Source organism: Tachypleus tridentatus, chromosome 10, assembly GCF_004210375.1.
Source record: "Tachypleus tridentatus isolate NWPU-2018 chromosome 10, ASM421037v1, whole genome shotgun sequence".
Taxonomy (NCBI): Eukaryota; Metazoa; Arthropoda; class Merostomata; order Xiphosura; family Limulidae; genus Tachypleus; species Tachypleus tridentatus.
This window is the reverse complement of record NC_134834.1, coordinates 62705191-62725343: the sequence shown is the minus strand read 5'-3', so window position 1 is coordinate 62725343 and position 20153 is coordinate 62705191. Positions and strand designations below refer to the sequence as shown.

The 20153-nt window shown below is 34.3% G+C and overlaps 1 protein-coding gene across 13 annotated transcripts in view; it reads left to right on the top strand.

The window, feature by feature from the left end:
• The first annotated feature begins 1032 nt into the window (after positions 1 to 1032).
• LOC143229430 (uncharacterized) overlaps positions 1033 to 20153 on the top strand; it is a 252158-nt gene continuing 233037 nt past the window's right edge. For 12 of the 13 annotated variants that reach the window (XM_076461751.1, XM_076461749.1, XM_076461741.1 and 9 more), the window contains exons 1-2: positions 1046 to 1704; positions 11500 to 11584. In XM_076461751.1, coding sequence (XP_076317866.1) covers positions 1315 to 1704; positions 11500 to 11584 — 475 coding nt within the window. In that variant the 5' untranslated portion in view covers positions 1046 to 1314. Of the gene's footprint in view, positions 1705 to 11499; positions 11585 to 20153 lie in introns of all 13 variants that reach the window. The other variant, XM_076461752.1, reaches the window with a different exon arrangement.

Below are 20153 nucleotides of genomic sequence, written 5' to 3'. Positions count from 1 at the left end.
GGTGTCATCACCGTAAATTCAAAATGCCAAGCAGTGTTAAAATTTAGTTCTGATACATTCTGTTCCACAGTGTCTGTTACAATATTATGGTTTTATTGTAACTTGGTGATTAACATATTGAAAACCATTTTAACACAACATACTGAATTATCTGCAGTAAAAAACTAGTACAATTTTTCTTACAGCCACTTACTTAAATAAAAAAATAGATAGAATTCATAGGTTAAAAAACACGTTATTACGTATAAATTATTTTGATTTGCAAAACAAAATGTATAATATTAATAGTAATGGAAAAAAAGCGAAAGACAAATGCATGGAGACCAGGAATACGTTTGGAATAAAAAATGTAACAGTTTAACACATTTCTCAGAAGTCGTTGCAATAAAGTAAAGAATAATCTATTGCTTTCTTGGCTTTTTTTGTAATCCGGTCTATTACAGCTATTTGCTTTTCATTGTATAGTGCGGCCTAGCATGGTCAGGTGGGTTAATGCGTTCGATTTGTAACCTGAGGGTCGCGGGTTCGAATCCCATTCGCACCAAACATGCTCGACCTTTCAGCCATGACTGTCAATCCCACTATTCGTTGGTATAAAAGAGTAAGCCAAGAGTTGGCGGTGGGTGGTGATGACTAGCTGTCTTCCCTCTAGTCTTACACTGCTAAATTAGGAACGGCTACCACAGATAGCCCTCGAGTAGCTTTGTGCGAAATTCAAAAAAAAAAAAAAAAGATTTACCGCTGTAACAGCGGGGAACCCTTAGTGAGAGTAGACAACCAAAGTCTAACATTGTAGCATATAAGTTGTTACAGTGCGGTTCTCTATTGCTTTATTATTATTTTTAGTTGTCTTAATTCTTAAATTTTGATAAAAGTTTCTTGAGAGACTTTGAATTTTTTTTTACAAATGATGGATGAGACGTAATACAAGTTCGCCCTCTATATCATGTTGCTTAATGTGCAATATTGTATTCTAGATGGCAGCACCAGCTTTATCATTAAATTTTATGCTCTTGAACAATGTAAGATGATAGAATACCTTCCCATAGCTGATCGCGCTTACACCCCTTCATTTGAACGTGAGAGTGCGGTTTTTACGGTAAGTCGTAACACGCGGGCTGCCAGTTTGGAGGTGCTGAACCAGACTCATGGGTGTAAGAGGAAAAAGCTATTCGCTTTGGGCCAGTGCGCCAAAAAGGGTACCTCTTGATATTTCTTCAAATGTTTTTGGTTTTTCTAAATAACAATAACTATCAAGTGGATTATCAAAATTCGTAAAATTCTGTGTTTGTTGCATTTTTTTATTTCTTCAACATGGAACACGGTGAAGAAACTTATCTGACAAACTTTAAAAATACCTTAGAAAACAACAGGACTGAGAAGGCACGTTTATCAGCCAACTTAAGTATTATGTCTCAACAACCTCAAAGATTCATGTCTCAATTGACCACTCCTCAAAGCGGAGTCCAAGTCGCAGAGGTGACCCTGAACCTTAAAAGGGAGCCGCAAGGTTGGCGGGTCGAACCATTTCTAGTGATGTGTATTTTGTGCATTGCTTCTCTGGGACTATCTGTTGTGTGTGGTTTCAGACTGTGGCATGTGGAGGAGCAATTAGTATTCTTAAAAACAAAATACAATGATCTGGAAATGAGAACACCAGTTTTGGGTGATATTAACTCACAGCTGGACACGTTAGCGAAAGAGGTAGGATTTATGCGTTACTACTTATCCAGTATTTTAATTTTTAGAATAAAATGTGTGATAACAATGATAAAAAGAGAAATGCACATATGAAACAGAGGAAAACTGAAAACAAGTGGTGCATTAAGTATTATCCGAGCAATATTTGTTTGGAGAATGACTAAGAGTTCTGATGTTAATTGATTTATATGTGAAAGTTGACCTAAATTTTTGTATCTTTTGTTGTTGTTTCTCAGTCCGAAAAATATTACCTAATCTATTTAACATTTACCTCTTAAAGAAGTGTTGATTAGTGTTAGGATAAAAAGCTGTTTCCGCGTTGAACGCTAGAGTCTTGGCTGTTTACGATGCTACATTTGTGTGTGTTGTTTCGAGAATATTCAGTGAAAATATTTGAAAAATTCATTGGCGTATAAACCGTTTCCTTGTTGTAGATAGATATATAGAGAAACAACAAACAGTGATATAAAAGACCTTGCATAGTATTATCATCTGAAACGACATACGAGATGATAATTCACCAACCTCGCAATTTGACGTGTGCGAAGTTTCAGCGCGTATTGTAGCAAATTTATATCTGCTTGGACAAAGTATAGAAAACGCTTCTTCTTTGTCAATGAATCATTGCACTAAAAATATATTTTCCAATGACTGCCTATTCATAATCATATGTAACTAAGATTAACGGAAAAAGTTACTGTATGTTGGTGATAGCATAAAAATAATTTCTAAATTGATCGATATACAAATATATAGAGAAATTGAAATATATTATAATAGTGATGGCTCATCCATATTTGGAATTTTTTCAGTACGGTGTACTTTTTTATGGAAACGTATCCCTACGAATTAAAAAATCTTTTATGGAATGGAAAATCAGCAGAAGTGTCTCTTCATATATTAATGAACCAGAATAAATGAATTACAAAACTACCAGAAGAATCGACACATTTATATTCTTATGATTTAGGAAATCAACTGCTTATGAATTGGATAACCTTTAGAAGGAAACCAAATATGCAAATTTGTGTGAGCAGTTTCTGACAGGCTAGCTGAGCTCTGTGAATACATGAAAATTATCCCTGATTGATCACTCTACATAACTTCACTATTATGAACAAGCCCACTTGTAGGGTTAAATGTTTATGAATTAAATATATATGCACCCAATACATACATATATTTATAATCGTTTTTGATTATTTTTGAACGCAAATCTACACAATGCCCTACAAATCTCTGGTATGAAACCATAGTGTTACAAGTCTACTGATCTATAAAGGTGAGAAGACAAAATCACTTTGTATAAATTGACTTTTACGAATAAGATATTCTATAGAAAAGTTTTTACGATTAAATCAGTTGATAAACAGTGTTTCTATGGACGGCATAATCAATGTCAAGATTACTATTCAGGTGAACGAATCTCTTACAGTATTTTGTACAAGTGCAGTGCTGTTAAATACGTTTCTCGGGGTGTATTTATGAACACGAACTTTTAACTTTCCATGCCAGAAAAGAACGTGCAGTTTTGTATTACGTGTAGAAAAGGAACGCAATGCCCTTCTTCTTTTTTTAGTAGATATAGATAATATATGCTATGAACGATATATTAATTTTTTTTTTCATAAGAATTAAGCTACGTAAGCCCTGGATTATTACTTAAGCCTAAACTTTTCGAAATGCGGAAGGTTTCTAGCAGTTGTGGATCAGTGAAACATTTGGAAAACATTACAGAATGTTAAACTACATAACTAATCCTAATCATGGATATCACAAGATGTTAAACCGCAAGGCTAGTCCTTGTTATGCATATTTGTTACAACTGGCTTATTATGCTAAGAGCAAAAAATTGTAAATGTTTTATCAAGAAAGCGAAAAAATAAATGTTCATATTATCCTCCTATTACTTTAGTACAAATGTTTAAAACACTCGTTGCACTTCATTACATGGACAACTTTATTATGATGATAATACCTATCTATTTTTATTTATAGGCCATCGTCATGACTAGTGTCCTCTAGTGGCACAGCGGCGTGTCTGCAGACTCGCACCGCTAGAAATCGGATTTCGATACCCGTGGTGGGCAGAGCACAGTTAGCTCATTGTGTAGCTTTGTGCTCAATTCCAAACAATCAGTCATGACTAGTAGGTTAAACGATCACCCAAGTCTAACTATTAATTCGTAACATTTTTCCATTTTTTTTTAAACTAAATATTTTTTTTGTCTCGTGTATGTAATATTTCACTTTATCGTACGGTCTCTTTTCTGGTATGATGGGCTAATACATTGAGTTCATAAGTAATTAGTCTTGTATGTATATTATGTTCCTGAATTCCAACTTTTGTTGGATTTTCGTTTTGTTACTTTTCAATACACAGGAATCCACATTCACAAGGGATGTGAAAAATATTGTTTTCTTCTCTTTAGAGTGCACTCACTGTGATCTTATTATGTTATGGCTTCTAAATACTATTCAAATTTTATGCTATTTACATATCTTTAGTATGTTTACTGAGAGACCTCTGTAGTAGAAGAATATAGCTGTGTATCTCTAATTTTCTTCCCGTTTATTTTCGGAGTTTACTTTAATTCCTTCTTTGTCAAGTATTTAGGGCACCCATTGTTAATGATTGTTGCAGTGATGTGTTTTCCTTCTTAGTTTCTATGGTGTTGCAAATCTTGTTCATTTCTAGGCAGTCTACGAAGCATTTACTCGTATATTTTGATTTATTGCAAACTTCTGTGGTATACGAGTTGCGCGTTTAGGTAGTCATCGCATCAATGAAAGGAAATTTGTTATCCTTTTCAACTTCCATTAAATTGTGTCGCGAGATGTTGCATGTCCATATTGAGAATACGTCGTTAATGTATCTTAACCAAATCTTGAGGTACAGAGAGGTTGTATTGCAAGCGTTAACTTCGTAACGTTCCACGTGGAAGTCAATGAGTAGAGTTGAATTCTTTCAGTAGGCTGCATATTTAAATGAAGTGTGGTTATTTGGTATAATTTTTTCAGAATAAACGTAAAGTTCGTAACCCAAAAAATCACGAAATGTAAACACTTTTTATAATGCTATCATATCAGAATAATGAAAAAAAACCCTAAGAAATATGAAGAAAAATAACAATTCTACTAACATGTAAAGATAATTCTACTGTAACCATTAAAAAAGACGAATATTTCTTCAAACTCTCTAGTTTAAAATGACCAGTATACGAAACCTAGCCCTACCGCTAACTCAGAGAAAATAATTAACTACTTTATCAAGAAACATCAGAAATATCTTAAAACAAAGTCATACAACTAATATAACACCAGTAAACTACATTTGCTGCTCCCACACTGATATCAAGGTGTACTGGTGGCCAATATTTTCAACTGCATTCATGTATTCCAAAAACGGGTATTGTTGAGTATACCTTATTACGTCAATATAGTTCGAGATGTTTTATTGGGTGAGTATTGTTTATTGGATCAGTGGAACTCTAAGTGAATACGTTATTTCAAATAATGTATGTGTAATACATTTCTGTATCCTTTCGTTCGACCGATTCTCAAATGTAGATATTTTAAACATTTTTCCTCTGTCATTTTCTTTATAAATCATTATTTATATATATTTTTTTGTCTTATAATCTTTCGTCGGGTTTGAAAAGTACGTAAAATAATGAATTTAATGTGTAACACCAACCAATGTCCGTTATAAATAACTGGACATTTTATTTGATTTTACTGGTGGACTCTTAAGGTCTGTCTTAATATTTTAAAGTTTTTAATACTTCATAAGTGGATTTAATTTTGGAAATTCAAGCAAAGATTGTCCCTAATTTTGAAATTTAATGATTATATTTATTTTTAGGCTGGTGGCTATATTTGTATTTACGGTATCTGTATTTTTGTTGCTTAGAAATCCATTATATACGAGTATCATATTTTTGTTTCTAAACCAAAACTACCTCCAACCAATAAAAAGTATTGTTTTCATTATTTTGCGATCTCTCAATGACTAACTAAACTTCGTTTTGTGATTATGAAAGTACATATATGGGTAAAAAAGAAAACAGAGATAAGCAATCCTTGCAAAATAAAAATTATAAAGCTATTGATAAAGTTAAATTTTTATAAACTTTTTAAACTTTGCGCCACCTAGTGATGCAAATGTAAATTTCACTGTAGTCTTTGGTTGTCTTTCTTTTGTGCAGCTAAACATATGTAAACAATTTTGTATACAAGCGTATTTAACGTATTTTTTTTTGTTTTACTTCATTGTTTCCCTTACTGATAATTCCACTTTCATATACCTTTTTTTTGTGGTATACTACTTGAAAACGCTGTTAAACAAATGTTGTTATGTTCTTATGCAAAAAAAAAAATATTACTAGGCTTATTGCAAATGTACATTGTATAACGTTTCACTCTCCCTTGCAGTGGCTCAGTGGTAGGCTCGAAAGCTTTACGCTAAAGATCTGGGTTCTATACGCGTGGTGAACACGGTGTACGTAGCCAATCGCGTGGTCTTGCGTTTCAGCGTAGGCAATAACTTCTCGATTATATCTGAGAGATAACGTTAAGTAACAATTGTTATTAGTATTTATCATATTTTATCAGTGTAATAGATGACAGAATTACCGAGATGTTTAGTATTACTCTTTTTATGTCACAAGTTTTTCATTTGTCTCAAAACCACCGTAACATGAACTTAGATAAAACTGAGATAAATAATATAGACGTAACGGTACACCACATATTTCAACACATAAAGAGAAAACATGAGTCTGCATTACAAACAGCCTAACTTCTAGAAGAAAACAAGTTCTTCGAATAATTTATTTTATAGTAAATATTTTTATCAACTTTACTACTGGTGCAGTAATATAACACGAGATATATCAGGCGCGCACAACTACCACCTAGCGCCACTCTTTGGAACTAATAAACGACTATTGTGGTTGCTGATATTACAGACCGAAAATATTTTCTTTTGAATAAATAAACTTGTTACTTGCTTAAAAGAAAAAGGAGTGTGGCTCGTTGAAACTGTATGAAACACACTTCGTACTAAATAAGAAGGGGGGATTTTTTATTGTTTTAGACCTGTTTATAGCTTTTTCTTGTAGTGTAGAGTATTGTCGCACAAGAGTTGTCCAAGACCTGGCGGTGGGTATTGTTGACTAGCTGCCTTCTTTCTGGTCTGTCAGTTCAAAGATTAGAGACGGTTTTATATATATATAAGCAAAGATAGCACTTATATGGCTTTTCGCGAAAATTCTAAACAATCGAACTGATAACGATTACATGGCGTGTATACTACCTCATACAAACAGTATAAAAAACTTATTTTGATTTTCAATCTTGGTACTTGTTAGCATAATTTTATTTAACTTATTTTAGTATTAAATCAGCCACTGTTTTTACGTTAAATATAGTCCTGCCGCTATTCCAAAGCATGTTTGCCTAGGTTTATCTTAAGCCCTGTGATTAAGAGCATACTTTTGAATAAAAAGGAAATGTTAAATCTGTATGAATATTTTGCAAGTTTGTTTTGAAAGTGTAAAAACATGTGGGTTTGTTATTTAAACATTAACAGCCAAATATGTAAATCAAGGCGCTTCACGTGGAAAGTGATGTTACTTGTTGTGTCGTATGGTACACTTGATGTTTATTATCAAACATTGTTTATCTCTACTTTCACTCAAAAGTTCTTGGAACTTGAATAGGACGAACTAATAAGAGTGGCGGGCATATAACACGTCTGCATCTATTGAATATGATGAACTTTACTTGTTAAATTGGTTTTAAAAAATGCCTTTTGTAATAAGTTCCAAGGAAATATAACGAAGGTACAACCGATAAAAATGTTTTTTGACAACTGATTAAAGCTAGAAAAATCAAAAGTTAATAATGGAATAGGCATTGTGAAGAAATTGCACGAAATAATTTATGCATACAAGGAACAAAATATTGAAAAAAACAAAAATACAACGCATTCGTTTACCAAAGTCATACCCATTTTTAAATAAAACTGGGCTCTACACATGTTTCGGTTTCTGCTAATTTAGTAATCATTATGGTAAATAATTTTTTGTCTTAAAGTCGTTAAAATTGTCAACAAACAACAATCTCTAAAACTACGGTGCATCTTTCTTATTAATACTTAACCTGAAGGTGACCTACGAAGGTCAAAACGTTGTTCTCTGCTTATCAATAAAAGTGTTAATACCCATACCAGCCGTTCTGTGATACAATTTTATTTCAAGTGGGTTTCTCGTCGTCAAGACGTCTTTGTTCAGTTTGACATCAGAACTTCTAGCTTAAAGTAAAAGAAGCTAGCATTATTCTTCAAAACTGCTTAGTGAAATTTTGGAGTTTTAAAGACAACCCAAATACTTCCTTTTGTAATTTGCCACTAACTTTAACCTAATGAAATATTAATATGCCATAACCATCTCTTCCATAAACTTCATACTTAACGATATTTCAGACGTCAGGCCCCGGGGATGGCACGTTATGAAAGAGGAATGAATATTAATAATTTTCTCCTAATCTCCTTCATTTCTTAAGCTTAAGGTAGCTTAAAGCTATTCATCAGCCGCCTCCTGATGAAACGTATTTTTTTATTTTTACATGTATTCTAGATTTAGGTTTTAGAACATAGTTTTGCTAAAGCGCTTCAAATTTTGTTTAACTGAAGAACAGCTTTTGGTTTTATATGATTTCTGATACGCATGTTTTGAAATGTAAGTAGCGTATCGTATATTAAAAGGAAGCAACTTTCTAATAACAGAATTACGATTACCTAAATAAAACAAGAGTATCTTTAATACAATTCTTGTATTTTTTCTTATTGTTATTATCACTCCGCCATTCCGTGTTTATAAATATCGTCCTATCCTTTTCTCAAGTTTTCAGCTATAATGGAACCACTATATAGGGCTGAATATTTTACCCATAACTTATTCAACAGAATATTTTATTCTATATATTTGTACTACTGTAAAATGAGTATTCGTTTGAACCTTTATGGAGCTAAGTGACCTCAGAAAAAAACTAGAAAGTATGACATTGATTAATACTCGTATTTCCGCTTTATTGGTGACGTGCAACTATCCTTTGGGCGTGATTTATTTGTTCTCCAGAACTTGTTTTTAAAATTCAGAAGCTTGAATACAGTTAATAATGTTCTTGTTAAACCTTTTATCCTGTAAAGCCAGACTGTTCAACTGCACTGAAGAATACAAACATCGTTTTCCTTTGTAACCGTCAACGAACATTGTTAAGTCCGATTCACTGACGTTTTAGGGGGCGAGAAACCAAAGTAACGAAGTGGGAGAGAAGTGGGCTCCAAGAGTCAACACAATAGTTGACGGTACAGAATGGTAACCTACAAATGCCTGTGGCAAACATCAGTATTCAAAATGAATTGATGTGCCTTCTCTTAAACATGGGTTTCCAGCTTTTTATTTAGTATTAGCGATGTACGCTCTGCACTCTGTTCTTCCACTCTGGCATACGTACTAGTGATTAGGCTCCTGATTCGCGTCCTGTTACCGCAAAAATATGCTCCGTACTTTAGGACCGTGGGCTATTGAGAGTTACGGTCAAAATCGATTATTCGCTCAAACAATAGCATCCGGAGAGTTGGCGGTAGGTGCTGGTCACTAACTGCTTTCCGGAACCTAACCCATCAGCTAAAAATTTGGGACGGGTATGTGCACGTGGCCTTTGGGTAGTTTAGCGTGAACATACCATGCACAATAGAAATTACGTCCGAGATGGCCAGGTGGTTAAGGCACTCGACTCGTAATCCGAGAGTCGCGGGTTCGAATTTCGGTCACATTAAATATGCTCGCCCTTTCAGCCGTGGGGGCATTATAATGTGACGATAAATCCCACTCTTCGTTGGTAAAAGAGTAGCCCAAGAGTTGGCAGTGGGTGGTGATGACTAGCTGCCTTCCCTCTAGTCTTAAACTACTATACTAGGGACGGCTAAAACAGATAGCCCTCGGGAAGCTCACCCCGAAATTCAAAAACAAACAATAAAAACTCTTCCACTTTTGCATATTTTTAATCATTTAACATCACAGAAGCCAATAATGTAATACGTTTAACAATATTTGCTTAGTGTATAATATTGGAATACCACAAAGAATATGTTTAGAAGACAGATAATCTTGCAGTTTAACACCATTTAAGTAATACACTGCTTAGCATTTGCTTAGATAACTACTGACAGTGTAGTAGATTAACAGTATATAAATGTTATACTGCCTTGGGTTTGATTAGCCAGCTGGCGATCTTGTAGTTTAGCAGTAAGTAAATTGTATAATGCATGGGATTTGCTTATATAATAGATAGGCTAGTAGTTTATTAGTATGTAAATTATTGTATGCTGCATGAGATTTGCTTAGATACCAAACAGTATAATAGATTAACTGTTGACAGATAATCAGTTTAACCTTGTGTTTAATAGTATATGAAGTGTTGTGTGGTGAGTAGGGTTTGATTAAGGGGACAGTTTTAAATGAAACTGCGAATTTTGATCTGTAGTTGTGTTGTTCGAAATATGCATCCTAATAAAACGTGGATTTTTTGTATGAAAACACATCTAATAATTAAAAGTAAGAATAATCTTTAGTGAAACAAATTGTCAGCCATCATAATTAAAGTGTCAACATCGGCCACGCAGTTTTCTTTAAAGTGAGACATTTTGGTTCATTTAAAACGACTCTGTTGGCTCAGCATTACATTTGAAGTTCGATATATGTGGCGGGCATAGCACAGATAGTCCACTGTGTAGTTTCACACTCGAACACAAACAAAGACAAAATAAAAACATTTAACGCTTGGGTTAATTTCTAACGTTTCACTCTGTAACACACAATATTTAACTTGATTTAATTTGTATTTAATAGTTTCTTTGGTATCAACTGTGTAATGCCAAGAATATGAACTGAATAGCAACTTTTGTTGCCCTATATATTTAGCTGCTAAAGGTTTAATATTTCAATTTTAAATAGATTTGTATTTATTTATATAGTTTTAACTATGTTTTGATCTATCTGATTTTAAAGTAATGTATGTGATCGAAATATAATTTACATATGAAATTCATGTTATATACATATTCTGTGTGTGTGTATTCTCTACGAGGTGTCTGAAAAGTCTGGAACTATGGGGAATCTATAAAGTTATAGCACTAAACTCCGGAGGACACCGACGATTAGCTAATGTGGCTTTGTTCTAGAATAAACAACAACAAAAAAACAAGGTTTGCTGCTTTTCTTAATTTCTTGTGTATGACAAATTATGGCGCTGTCAAAGGATGGTTTGTTTTGAATTTCGAGCAAAGCTATTCAATGGCTATCTGCACTAGCCGTCCGTAATTTAGCAGTGTAAGACTAGAGGGAAAGCAGCTAGTCGTACCACCCACCGCCAACTCTTGGAGTACACTATTTCCCAACGAATAGTGAAATTGACCGTTATATTATAATGCTCTCACGGCTGAAAGGGCGAGAATGTTTGTGACGGGGATTCGAACCCGCGACCATCGGATTACAAGTCAAGTGCTTTAACCCACTCGGCCATGCCGGGCTGTCAGGGGATGCGATTTGTCGAGTTAATCCAAGCTTAAAATTACAAGGACAGCATTTGGAACATGTTCTGTATAATTCGTAGTAGTTTCCCTGGTTCCGGATTTTTTTGACATCCTGTATATGTATTTAATACGTTGTGTTTAATAATTTAGTAATTTACTTATTTTGTGTTTACTCCAATTATTGTTTGTATCTTCAGAGTGTTGAGCGTCACCTAACAGTACTGCAGCTCCCAGGACGATTCAAACGGGAAGCAGCAGCAGTTGATTGCTTATGTCCTCCAGGTGAGAATAAAAGTTTTTTTTTTTAATTTTTAACTAACTGAAATAAACTCATGAATAAAAAGAAAATTCCAGGTATCGTATAACGTAAATATTCTACACAGTTTTAAAACATTTATTTTTGTATTATGTCCACCCATAACGTCCATTTTTATCTTGCTGTTCAGTTTCAATGAATTTAGATTATGTCCGTATGAAACCATAATCTTGACAATGTACGGGATATTATCCAGAATTGTCTTGAAACGTAATAGATTTACTTGCATTTGTAAATATCAGTGACAGTCAGGGCCCCATTTACGCACAGGCAAAGTAGGCAACTTCCTTGGACGGCAAATCTAAGAAATATTAAACGAAAGCGGCAAAAAAAAATTGATGAATTATGTTGTTGTTTTTTAATTTTATAATATGTGGGCGTTGCAGTCTGCAATACCAAATTGTCCTATCAGATCGGGATACCAATCAAGAGCCTTAGCGATCATATGACTGAGTACGTGGCTTATGACTCAACTAATACAGAAGCTTCGCTTCTGGAGTGATCATGTGAAGGTGACAAAAACATCTGCATAGGTAGGCTGTATACCTGAGTGCGCTCCTGGTGATGACGGTACACTTTAAAATCTTAGAGTTATAAACTGTGGAAGTTAAATACAGAACTTCACTATTTTAGCAACAACTGCTCACTGTTATATTGATATTCAAATGTTCTTCCTGTCCTCTAAGATGAAACCTACAAAAAGAAACCTTAAACTGTTAATATATTTATCCTACAATGAAACCGTAAGATACGACCAAAGCTGATCATGTAATACATACTCCGGAATTATTTGTTTCTTTGTATTTAATTTCTAAATATTTTATTAGGTATGGTACCCTGGTGTAAAATACTGTTAACCAGTTTTGCAGATTGGCTGAAAAAAACTGGTGGCTCTCAGATAAGTTTCAAGGCTTATAAAGCTGGAAATTGTGGCACAATACCTATGAGGGGTAAAGCCTATCCTAAGTTTCACACTTCATAACTAAAACTATATTGTTAGACATTGGTTTTTGATAAGGAAATGAGTTTTCAGTACAAGTACAAAATTTCAGGTTGCCAGGTTAGGTTTAGTTTTATATTGTATGAAATTCGAGACAGAAGCACTCTGGCAATTTCTTCTTGCCACAATAACTAATATTTCAATACATTACGACAACATTCTATGAAAAGCATGGTTTAGCCAGAGCATTTTGTCATAAGGTGCATTAATATCTTTTATGTTGGAGTATTAGGAACCGGCTTTACTTTGGAAGTGGAAATTCTTAAAGTAGGTCGAAATTTAGAAAAAAGAAAAAAGTTGTGTGTCAAAATAGTCCTTTACTTTTAGACTGAAGTAAATTTTTACTTGTTATGGTCATACCAATATTACGAATTGTTCAAGTGGTTACAACAGAAAACACTGGTAAAAGTAAAAACTAGTAGCACAAACAAGTATTTTTCACCATTTTCAATTAAAATAGCGGATGGAAACAATCTTGTGACCAATTTTTGCTAATGAAAAACGTTGTATACTTTAAGATTCTAAAGTCTTGAAAAACACAGCAAGGTTTAATATGTGCTCACAAGCGCGTGTACGCGACCTGTGGGCCAAAGCGTGTTACTGAAAAGTGTGTGTATATGAAGATGAGGTAAAGAAACGCGTGCATACTGATAAGTAGCTGATTTGAACTGAGAAAACTTCTAACGCCAGGCAGCCTTACCGGTTTTGGGGGCCAGGTCGTTCATCAGCGCGATATCACGTTTACTAGGACTTTGGGCCATTCGTCACTTGCTCTTGGTTTGTATGGAACCAATGTGTGGTTCTATGAAAGTTGCCTGGTGTTTACAAGGGCTACGTATAAAACTCGCATACAGTAACAAGCTCTTGACCCTCTACGATTATTTAATTCAGCTTGTGTGTTCTGATCGTCCCACTTTCAAAAGAAGGATTTTCATTCAGATTCTTTTTTATATTCCTTTTATAGTGACACACAGTGAAATATACTTTAATTTTTACAAATAAAATATTTTCATTCTCTCTTTTTTTTTTTTACTTTTCACAGAACAAAACCTAGTGTTTATTTGGACTATATTTCTTCAATTTTATATGAATTTAGTGTTTTGTATCTTTTTAATTGGTAAAACTTTCGTAAATACTTTTTAAATATTCAGATCACTTAGATTTCCACTGTCAGTGATTAACGCAGCTAAATCTCGCATAGCTCGTAACAGACGTCAATGTTGAATTTGTACGTCAACAAAGATAAATTACTCTGGAACAGTACTGTAGATCCAATCATACTGAAAGTAATCCAACCCATAGAACGGTTCTCGCTTCTTCCTCGTTGAGAGCTGTGGGAGAGGAAGTTAACACGTTTTGCTCTCACATCCTTACTTATCACCCAGCTACCTACAGCGATTAACAATAACAGATTCACGCTGGGTAGTTTCCACATTTAAAACATCGGTGGAGTGTTGGCAGCGAATTGAGTAATTGTGTCCTATAGCTCCCACGATTTGGGGACAATCTGAAGTGAAACTTTACGGAAAGAAACTACACAGTTTTGTTGACTTTCCTATAGCACTAGGAAACAAATTCTTGTTACGGGAAAAGCTGATGACCTGTGTTATATTGTATGTGGTGAGATGATGAAACTTGGGCAGACTTATTCAGTTTGTCATATCTGGGTATTTCAAAGTGAATGTTTTCATCATTGTTATTTTTTAATGGATTTACCACACTTTTTGTTATCTATAAGTAGCAAAGCAGGAGCCAGGAGTTATGTTTCTATCTTTTTTATTCTGACATCGTTGTTTTTTAATGGCTTTACCACACTTTTTGTTATCTATTCGTAGCAAAGCAGGAGCCAGGAGTCATGTTTTTATCTTTATTCTGACATCGTTGAGGTGTTAAATAGTATAATTTCATAGAACTTCTTGATTTGTTTCATCACATATTTCAGTGCGATGGATGTCTTATTTGGTTGATTTATAATAAGTTTCATCCAACTCCAGGACATCATTTTTATTACGTTTACTTTTGTTCATGTTTGTGAAATAGGGGCTGGGTGTGGCATAGAGTTTAATGTTTAGCTGCAGACAGGACACTTCTAGGTTTAAAATACTTTCAGCTGTTGAAATGCTATAAAGTAGCAGTCAGTTACATTATTCGGGTCAAAGACAAGAGAAATTCTTTGAGTTGGGCTGTTCTGCTGTCTGGCTGACTTGCAACTGTAGTTCATAATTTGAGATGGATTTGTCGGAATGTTGGATATATTTGACTTAGCTGTTAAGTTCAAGTTGAATATGAAGTGTCGATCAGGTTCAAAACTGTAATTGATGTAAAGCGACGCATTTCATCAATTTTACGAACTTTGGGCGAGTTGAGACACTTATGACAATCTTTAAGAATTAAGGTGTTAAGTTACCAACTGTTTCTTATTAACTTGGATAAAATTTATTCATATTGCTGCTGTCTAAGATATTATACCCTAACTTCTGTATTAACGAACTTTTCTTTCCTATGATCGGAAAATTTAATGGAAATTTGTTTGAAATAAACATTGTTAACAACTTAAATATTTTTTTTCTTCTAAAGTACTTAAGCCGGAATTTAACGATAACCCCACTTAATCACGTTGGATAACAGTAAGTAACATTAAGAGTATAAAATCAGTATGGAATGGATTCGGCAAAGGTGATTTTGTTCAATGTTAATCCTTTATTTGTCGGTGAATAGGATCTACAGTTGAATCACAGACGGCAAGAGAGATTTACTATGGCAACTACAATTTTGAAGTTTGACCGATAAGTAGTTGAGCTGGCCAAGAAAGAGGGTCAAAGTTTGTCATGATCTTCGAACCAATTTTGTACAACACAAGTTTCGTAAATAGTTTCACGATTGTTTTGGTAGAACTTTTTTGTTCATTAAAATTCACGCAGATGCTCGAACATGAGCATGAACTACAACGGAGCGCAGATAAACTATACATGTAAGTTGATTTTCTATTGCTAAATATCAACTCATTATCATATTGTAAGTACACAAAATCGTTGTTGTTGCCAGATATTTCGCAGACTATCTCTGTGGTATTTATAGAACACTTTATACCTCGCATGATCTGTTTTATTTTCATAAACAAAAAAACTAGAATGTCCAGTAGATGTTTCTATGAGAAACTTAATAAAGTGTCTACAGTAAGAAAAGACGATATTTCTAATTTATTTTAATATAATATAGACGATTTTCATCTACTTGCTAGTATTTTAAAAGTATTATCTACATTAATTTTTCGTTTGAAATTATTTAGCGTAAAGTAATTTGAGGTTCGCGGGTTCGAATCACCGTCGCACTAAACATGCTCGCCCTTTCAGCCGTGGGGGTGTTATAATGTGTCGATGAATCCCACTATTCGTTGGTAAAAGAGTAGCTCATTAGTTGGCGGTGGATAGTGATGACTAGCTGCCTTCTCTCTAGTCTTACACCGCAAAATTAGGGACGACTAGCGCAGATAGCCTTCGTGTAGCTTTGCGCGAAATTAAAAAAACAAACAAACAAGTATTTACTTAAATTCAGTTTGATATCGAGGTATGCGTTGATTGTTTTTGATAGAGGAATGAACCCATCAGTATTTCTCAACATGTAATTTTGATAAGTACATCCTAGTCATGAAATGTATGACGTTTTTCAACAACTGGTTATTTAATTTAGAAGTTTACCGAGAACGTATACCTTCTAATTTCATATTTTACGTCAACTCTGTTTTTTATTATATGGAACTTGGGCAACACAACTTAACTATACTTTAAGCATTTCATCTGTAGAGTTAGTTATCTGCCACGTTTCTCTCGAGTTTTATAGTGTTTTGAATTGTAACTGTTCGGGTTTCTTGAGGTATTTTGGATAAATCACACAGACGTTTCTGACGTACGATTATAAGTTGGAGCTAATCATTAATTCGTTTGTACTTTGTTTTGAAATTCTTTCTTCACACACGTCAACGATGAAAAATAAGTGTTCAAGTGTTTATTAAATATCCAGAAGACGGTCAATCTCTCCCAAACAAACCTTATTCTCATGTGCAAAGAATAGTGAGAAGTAAAGAAACAAGGCTTAAGTGGCATCTGTTAATCACTTTCAACAAATTTTGGGTATGCCTCGTGGGACTGACTATAAGTTTGTGTTGGAAGTACAATGACTTAAATCTGTTTATTTTGAGGTAGAAAACGGTACACAATACGTTGGGCAACATGTTATCTTTAACACTTATATACTTATTGATTCAAGCAGAATGCCTTTCCTCAAATATGCAAACTATAATAAATAGAATGGGTAAAATATTTAATTAGAACTCTCATTTCATGTTGATGAAGTGTTCTTCCTGAAAACGTTTTGCACCTGTAACTAATTGCATAGCATGTTAAGTTCACGTACACTATTCCGTCCTTTTTCTTTGATTTGATTTAGCTGCCGTAGTTAGAATAATCTGTGCTTTATCACCTAAGCTTCATTTGGGCAAAAACCTTTTGAAAATGAGCCGAGATAAGAGGTTATTGCCAACCCGTAAATATTTTAGACCATTTACACTAAGAAAGTATTGAAAGGAATTCAGCTAAAAATGTAATGCTTGGCTATTTCAGTAGGAGAAAAAGGGATTTCCTGCGCATCCTGCATATGTGTTTTTGTCATGTCATTGTTGACTACAGAATCACGTACAAGAATGTAAGACCAGTCTTGAACCTTCTGTCCAGAAGGTGGGAAGTGGTAAAATATGAGGCATTTTAGTTTATAGCACGTAAACCAGACTCTCAGAACAAATTACAAGGCTAGTTGGAATAACATATAGGTTATTCGGTATTTAAAATGAGGGAAGTCTTTCTGAATTACCCACAGGCATATATATTTCTGTTGTCCTTGTACAGCTTCTACTAACACAGAACGTGGCGACGGATAGTCGTAATTACTACATTTATAGCCTTTCTGTCATATACAATGTAAGAAAGCTGTCACCTTAATTCATCTGTAGTGGTAGGACAGGTGAGTTTCATTCTCACGAGCCAGTGATTACAGAGGAAGGGAGTAAGCGAAGGAATTGAGTCCTGCATTTTAAACGGGTATATTACTGCTTATAACAAACACTGTTTTCAGGTATTAATGACCGGTATAAAATTTCCGACAACAAATTAAAGCAAGTGTTCGGGTAAATAGTAAGGTAAAATAACCTATGAAGTATTAAGGAAGGCGTGGACAGTGATGAAATAATAAAGGCAGCTGATAAAAGGAACAGTTTTACTTTATGACGTTTTACAGCTATTGGAAGGAGCAGTTCCTTAATAAACGGGCTGGACTATGTCTTCTTTTATTATATCTCTTTAAAATACAATCTAGTTTAAGTATGGGTGTAAATGTCGATTACTCTCGAGAGTAACTGTGTTCTTAGTATTAGAATGTTTTATTTGAGAGGGTGTTGCTATGTTTTAGCTCACATTGTTCAACCGACTGAATTGAAGTTCATTGTCTAGGGTGGACATGGCCTAGTGGTTAGTATTAGACTATGGATCCAAGAGACTGTATTTCGCGTCGTTTTGCTTTATAAACAAGTTGTGTTACACACCTTTGGGCCATGAGTGTGTTATAAGGGTAACGGTGAGACTAATTTATACATTTGTTTCGCAAAGCAACTAAAAGATTTTATGCGCTAACCTTCGCTAATTTAAAACTCGTAGACTAGATGGAAAGCTGAACCCTCTCGATCTAATCTATGAGTTTAAAATTAGTGAAGGTTGGTGCATAAAATCATTTAGTTACTTTGCGAAACAAATGTATAAATTTAGCGTTGACCTACTTTTTTCTTTGTTACTCTTTATGTTTACAAACAAGTGCGGGTACAATTACGAATTAAATTTGATACAGTTCTGAAGAAACTTGTGTTCTAAATATCAAAAGGTTATTTTTCTTGTAGATGGTGATGCTATGTTTCACGTTGCACCGTTCAACCAGTACAATTTATCTTTTTTTAGCCAATCACAATACTTTGAAGAGAGGGAGAGGTGAAGTAAATTTGCGAGGGTGTTGCCTCGTAGGCCCCTGGGGGGTCGACATCATCACCGTATGCGAATCTTTTGGCAGGTTTTGTTGTTTAAAGACCCACATTTGAGGGACCGCACCCCACTCTCTAATCCTGAACGGCCTTGGTTATCGTTAACAAAGGGTTTTCGTTGTAGTTAAAAGGTAACGAACTTCAGAGCATGGCCCAATTACAGGTTATAGACGTTGGATGGTGAATTTCATTCTTTCTGCCTCAGAGTCTACTTAAAGCTCACAAAGAAACACGTTCTTTTTGTATAATTGTTTATAGATGTGACCTTTTAAAAGTTGAATTCGCAAAACATCATTGTACGGTGTCTAGCACGAAATTCCTGTTAGTGGAAGTAACAAGAAACGCAGAGTAGACATGAGGTCTTACTGGCGTTTTATTTATGATTTGTATTTTCTAAAGGCGCGAACTGGCCTTGTGCTAAAACTCGATTTCGGAACTGGCGAGCCTGGTTCGAATATGCGCAGTTCTACAAAATATTCTCTTCACTTTAATCTGTGGATACGATATAATAGTAATGTCAGTCCTTTAGTGTGGATGGTGGGCAGTAGGGGCTACGGAATGGTTGCCTTCCCTCTGGCCAATAGTTCAAAAAATTAAGGCACATACGTTTAGTTGCTTTGCCATATATAGAAATATGAATACCGAATCTTTAACACACGTCTTACCTCTCGTAAATGCGAAGAATGATGATGAGGATATGACTTGAAATGTAGTGGTAAATTTGCTGTCGCAAAAAGAAAATGTTTTTCAACACACTTGTATCTAACGTTTCATTCAAGGAGAATGTTTGAGAAAACTCAAATTCTTTCTTTCATATTGTTCTTTATTTACCAAACCCTTCTTTATTTAACCAGTTTCGAAAACTCCTAAGAAACGTTGAGGTTATCCAGGACAGCACGTTTTTAATACAGAAGAGTAGCTGGTGAAGTAAGAAAACTAGTTAAATAAAGAAGAGTTCGGTAAACAAAAAAAACTTGTCATATATTCCACATATGAAGATAAGTTTGTTATAAAAGCTATGATATTCTCCTAGTTAAAGTAGGTTAATTTTTCACTCTAACTTAAAACTACTTTCTGTGAAATCGACTTGTGCACTTCTGGTGTATATTTACAGGAAGAATGGTAGTATAGTGTGCAGAAGGAAACAACAATTTCATAAGTAATTGAATATTATATGAAATATAACGTGAGAAATCCCTGCCAATGACAATGTTCTTGTGTTGTAAACTTGTAGCTAGCCAGTTGCTGCACTATAAAGTTGAAACTGTTGAAACATGAAAGTGTTTGTTTACAGTACTATAGATATGCTGAAATATAACTGTTAATAATTTCCCTTTCTTCTTTTTGACTGAAAATCTACATTGTGCCCATTTTAATTCTTACCTGTATTGATATTTCAAAGTAATACAAAATACTTCAAATATTACAAATGGTTAGTAAAAAGTCTTGCTCGAGA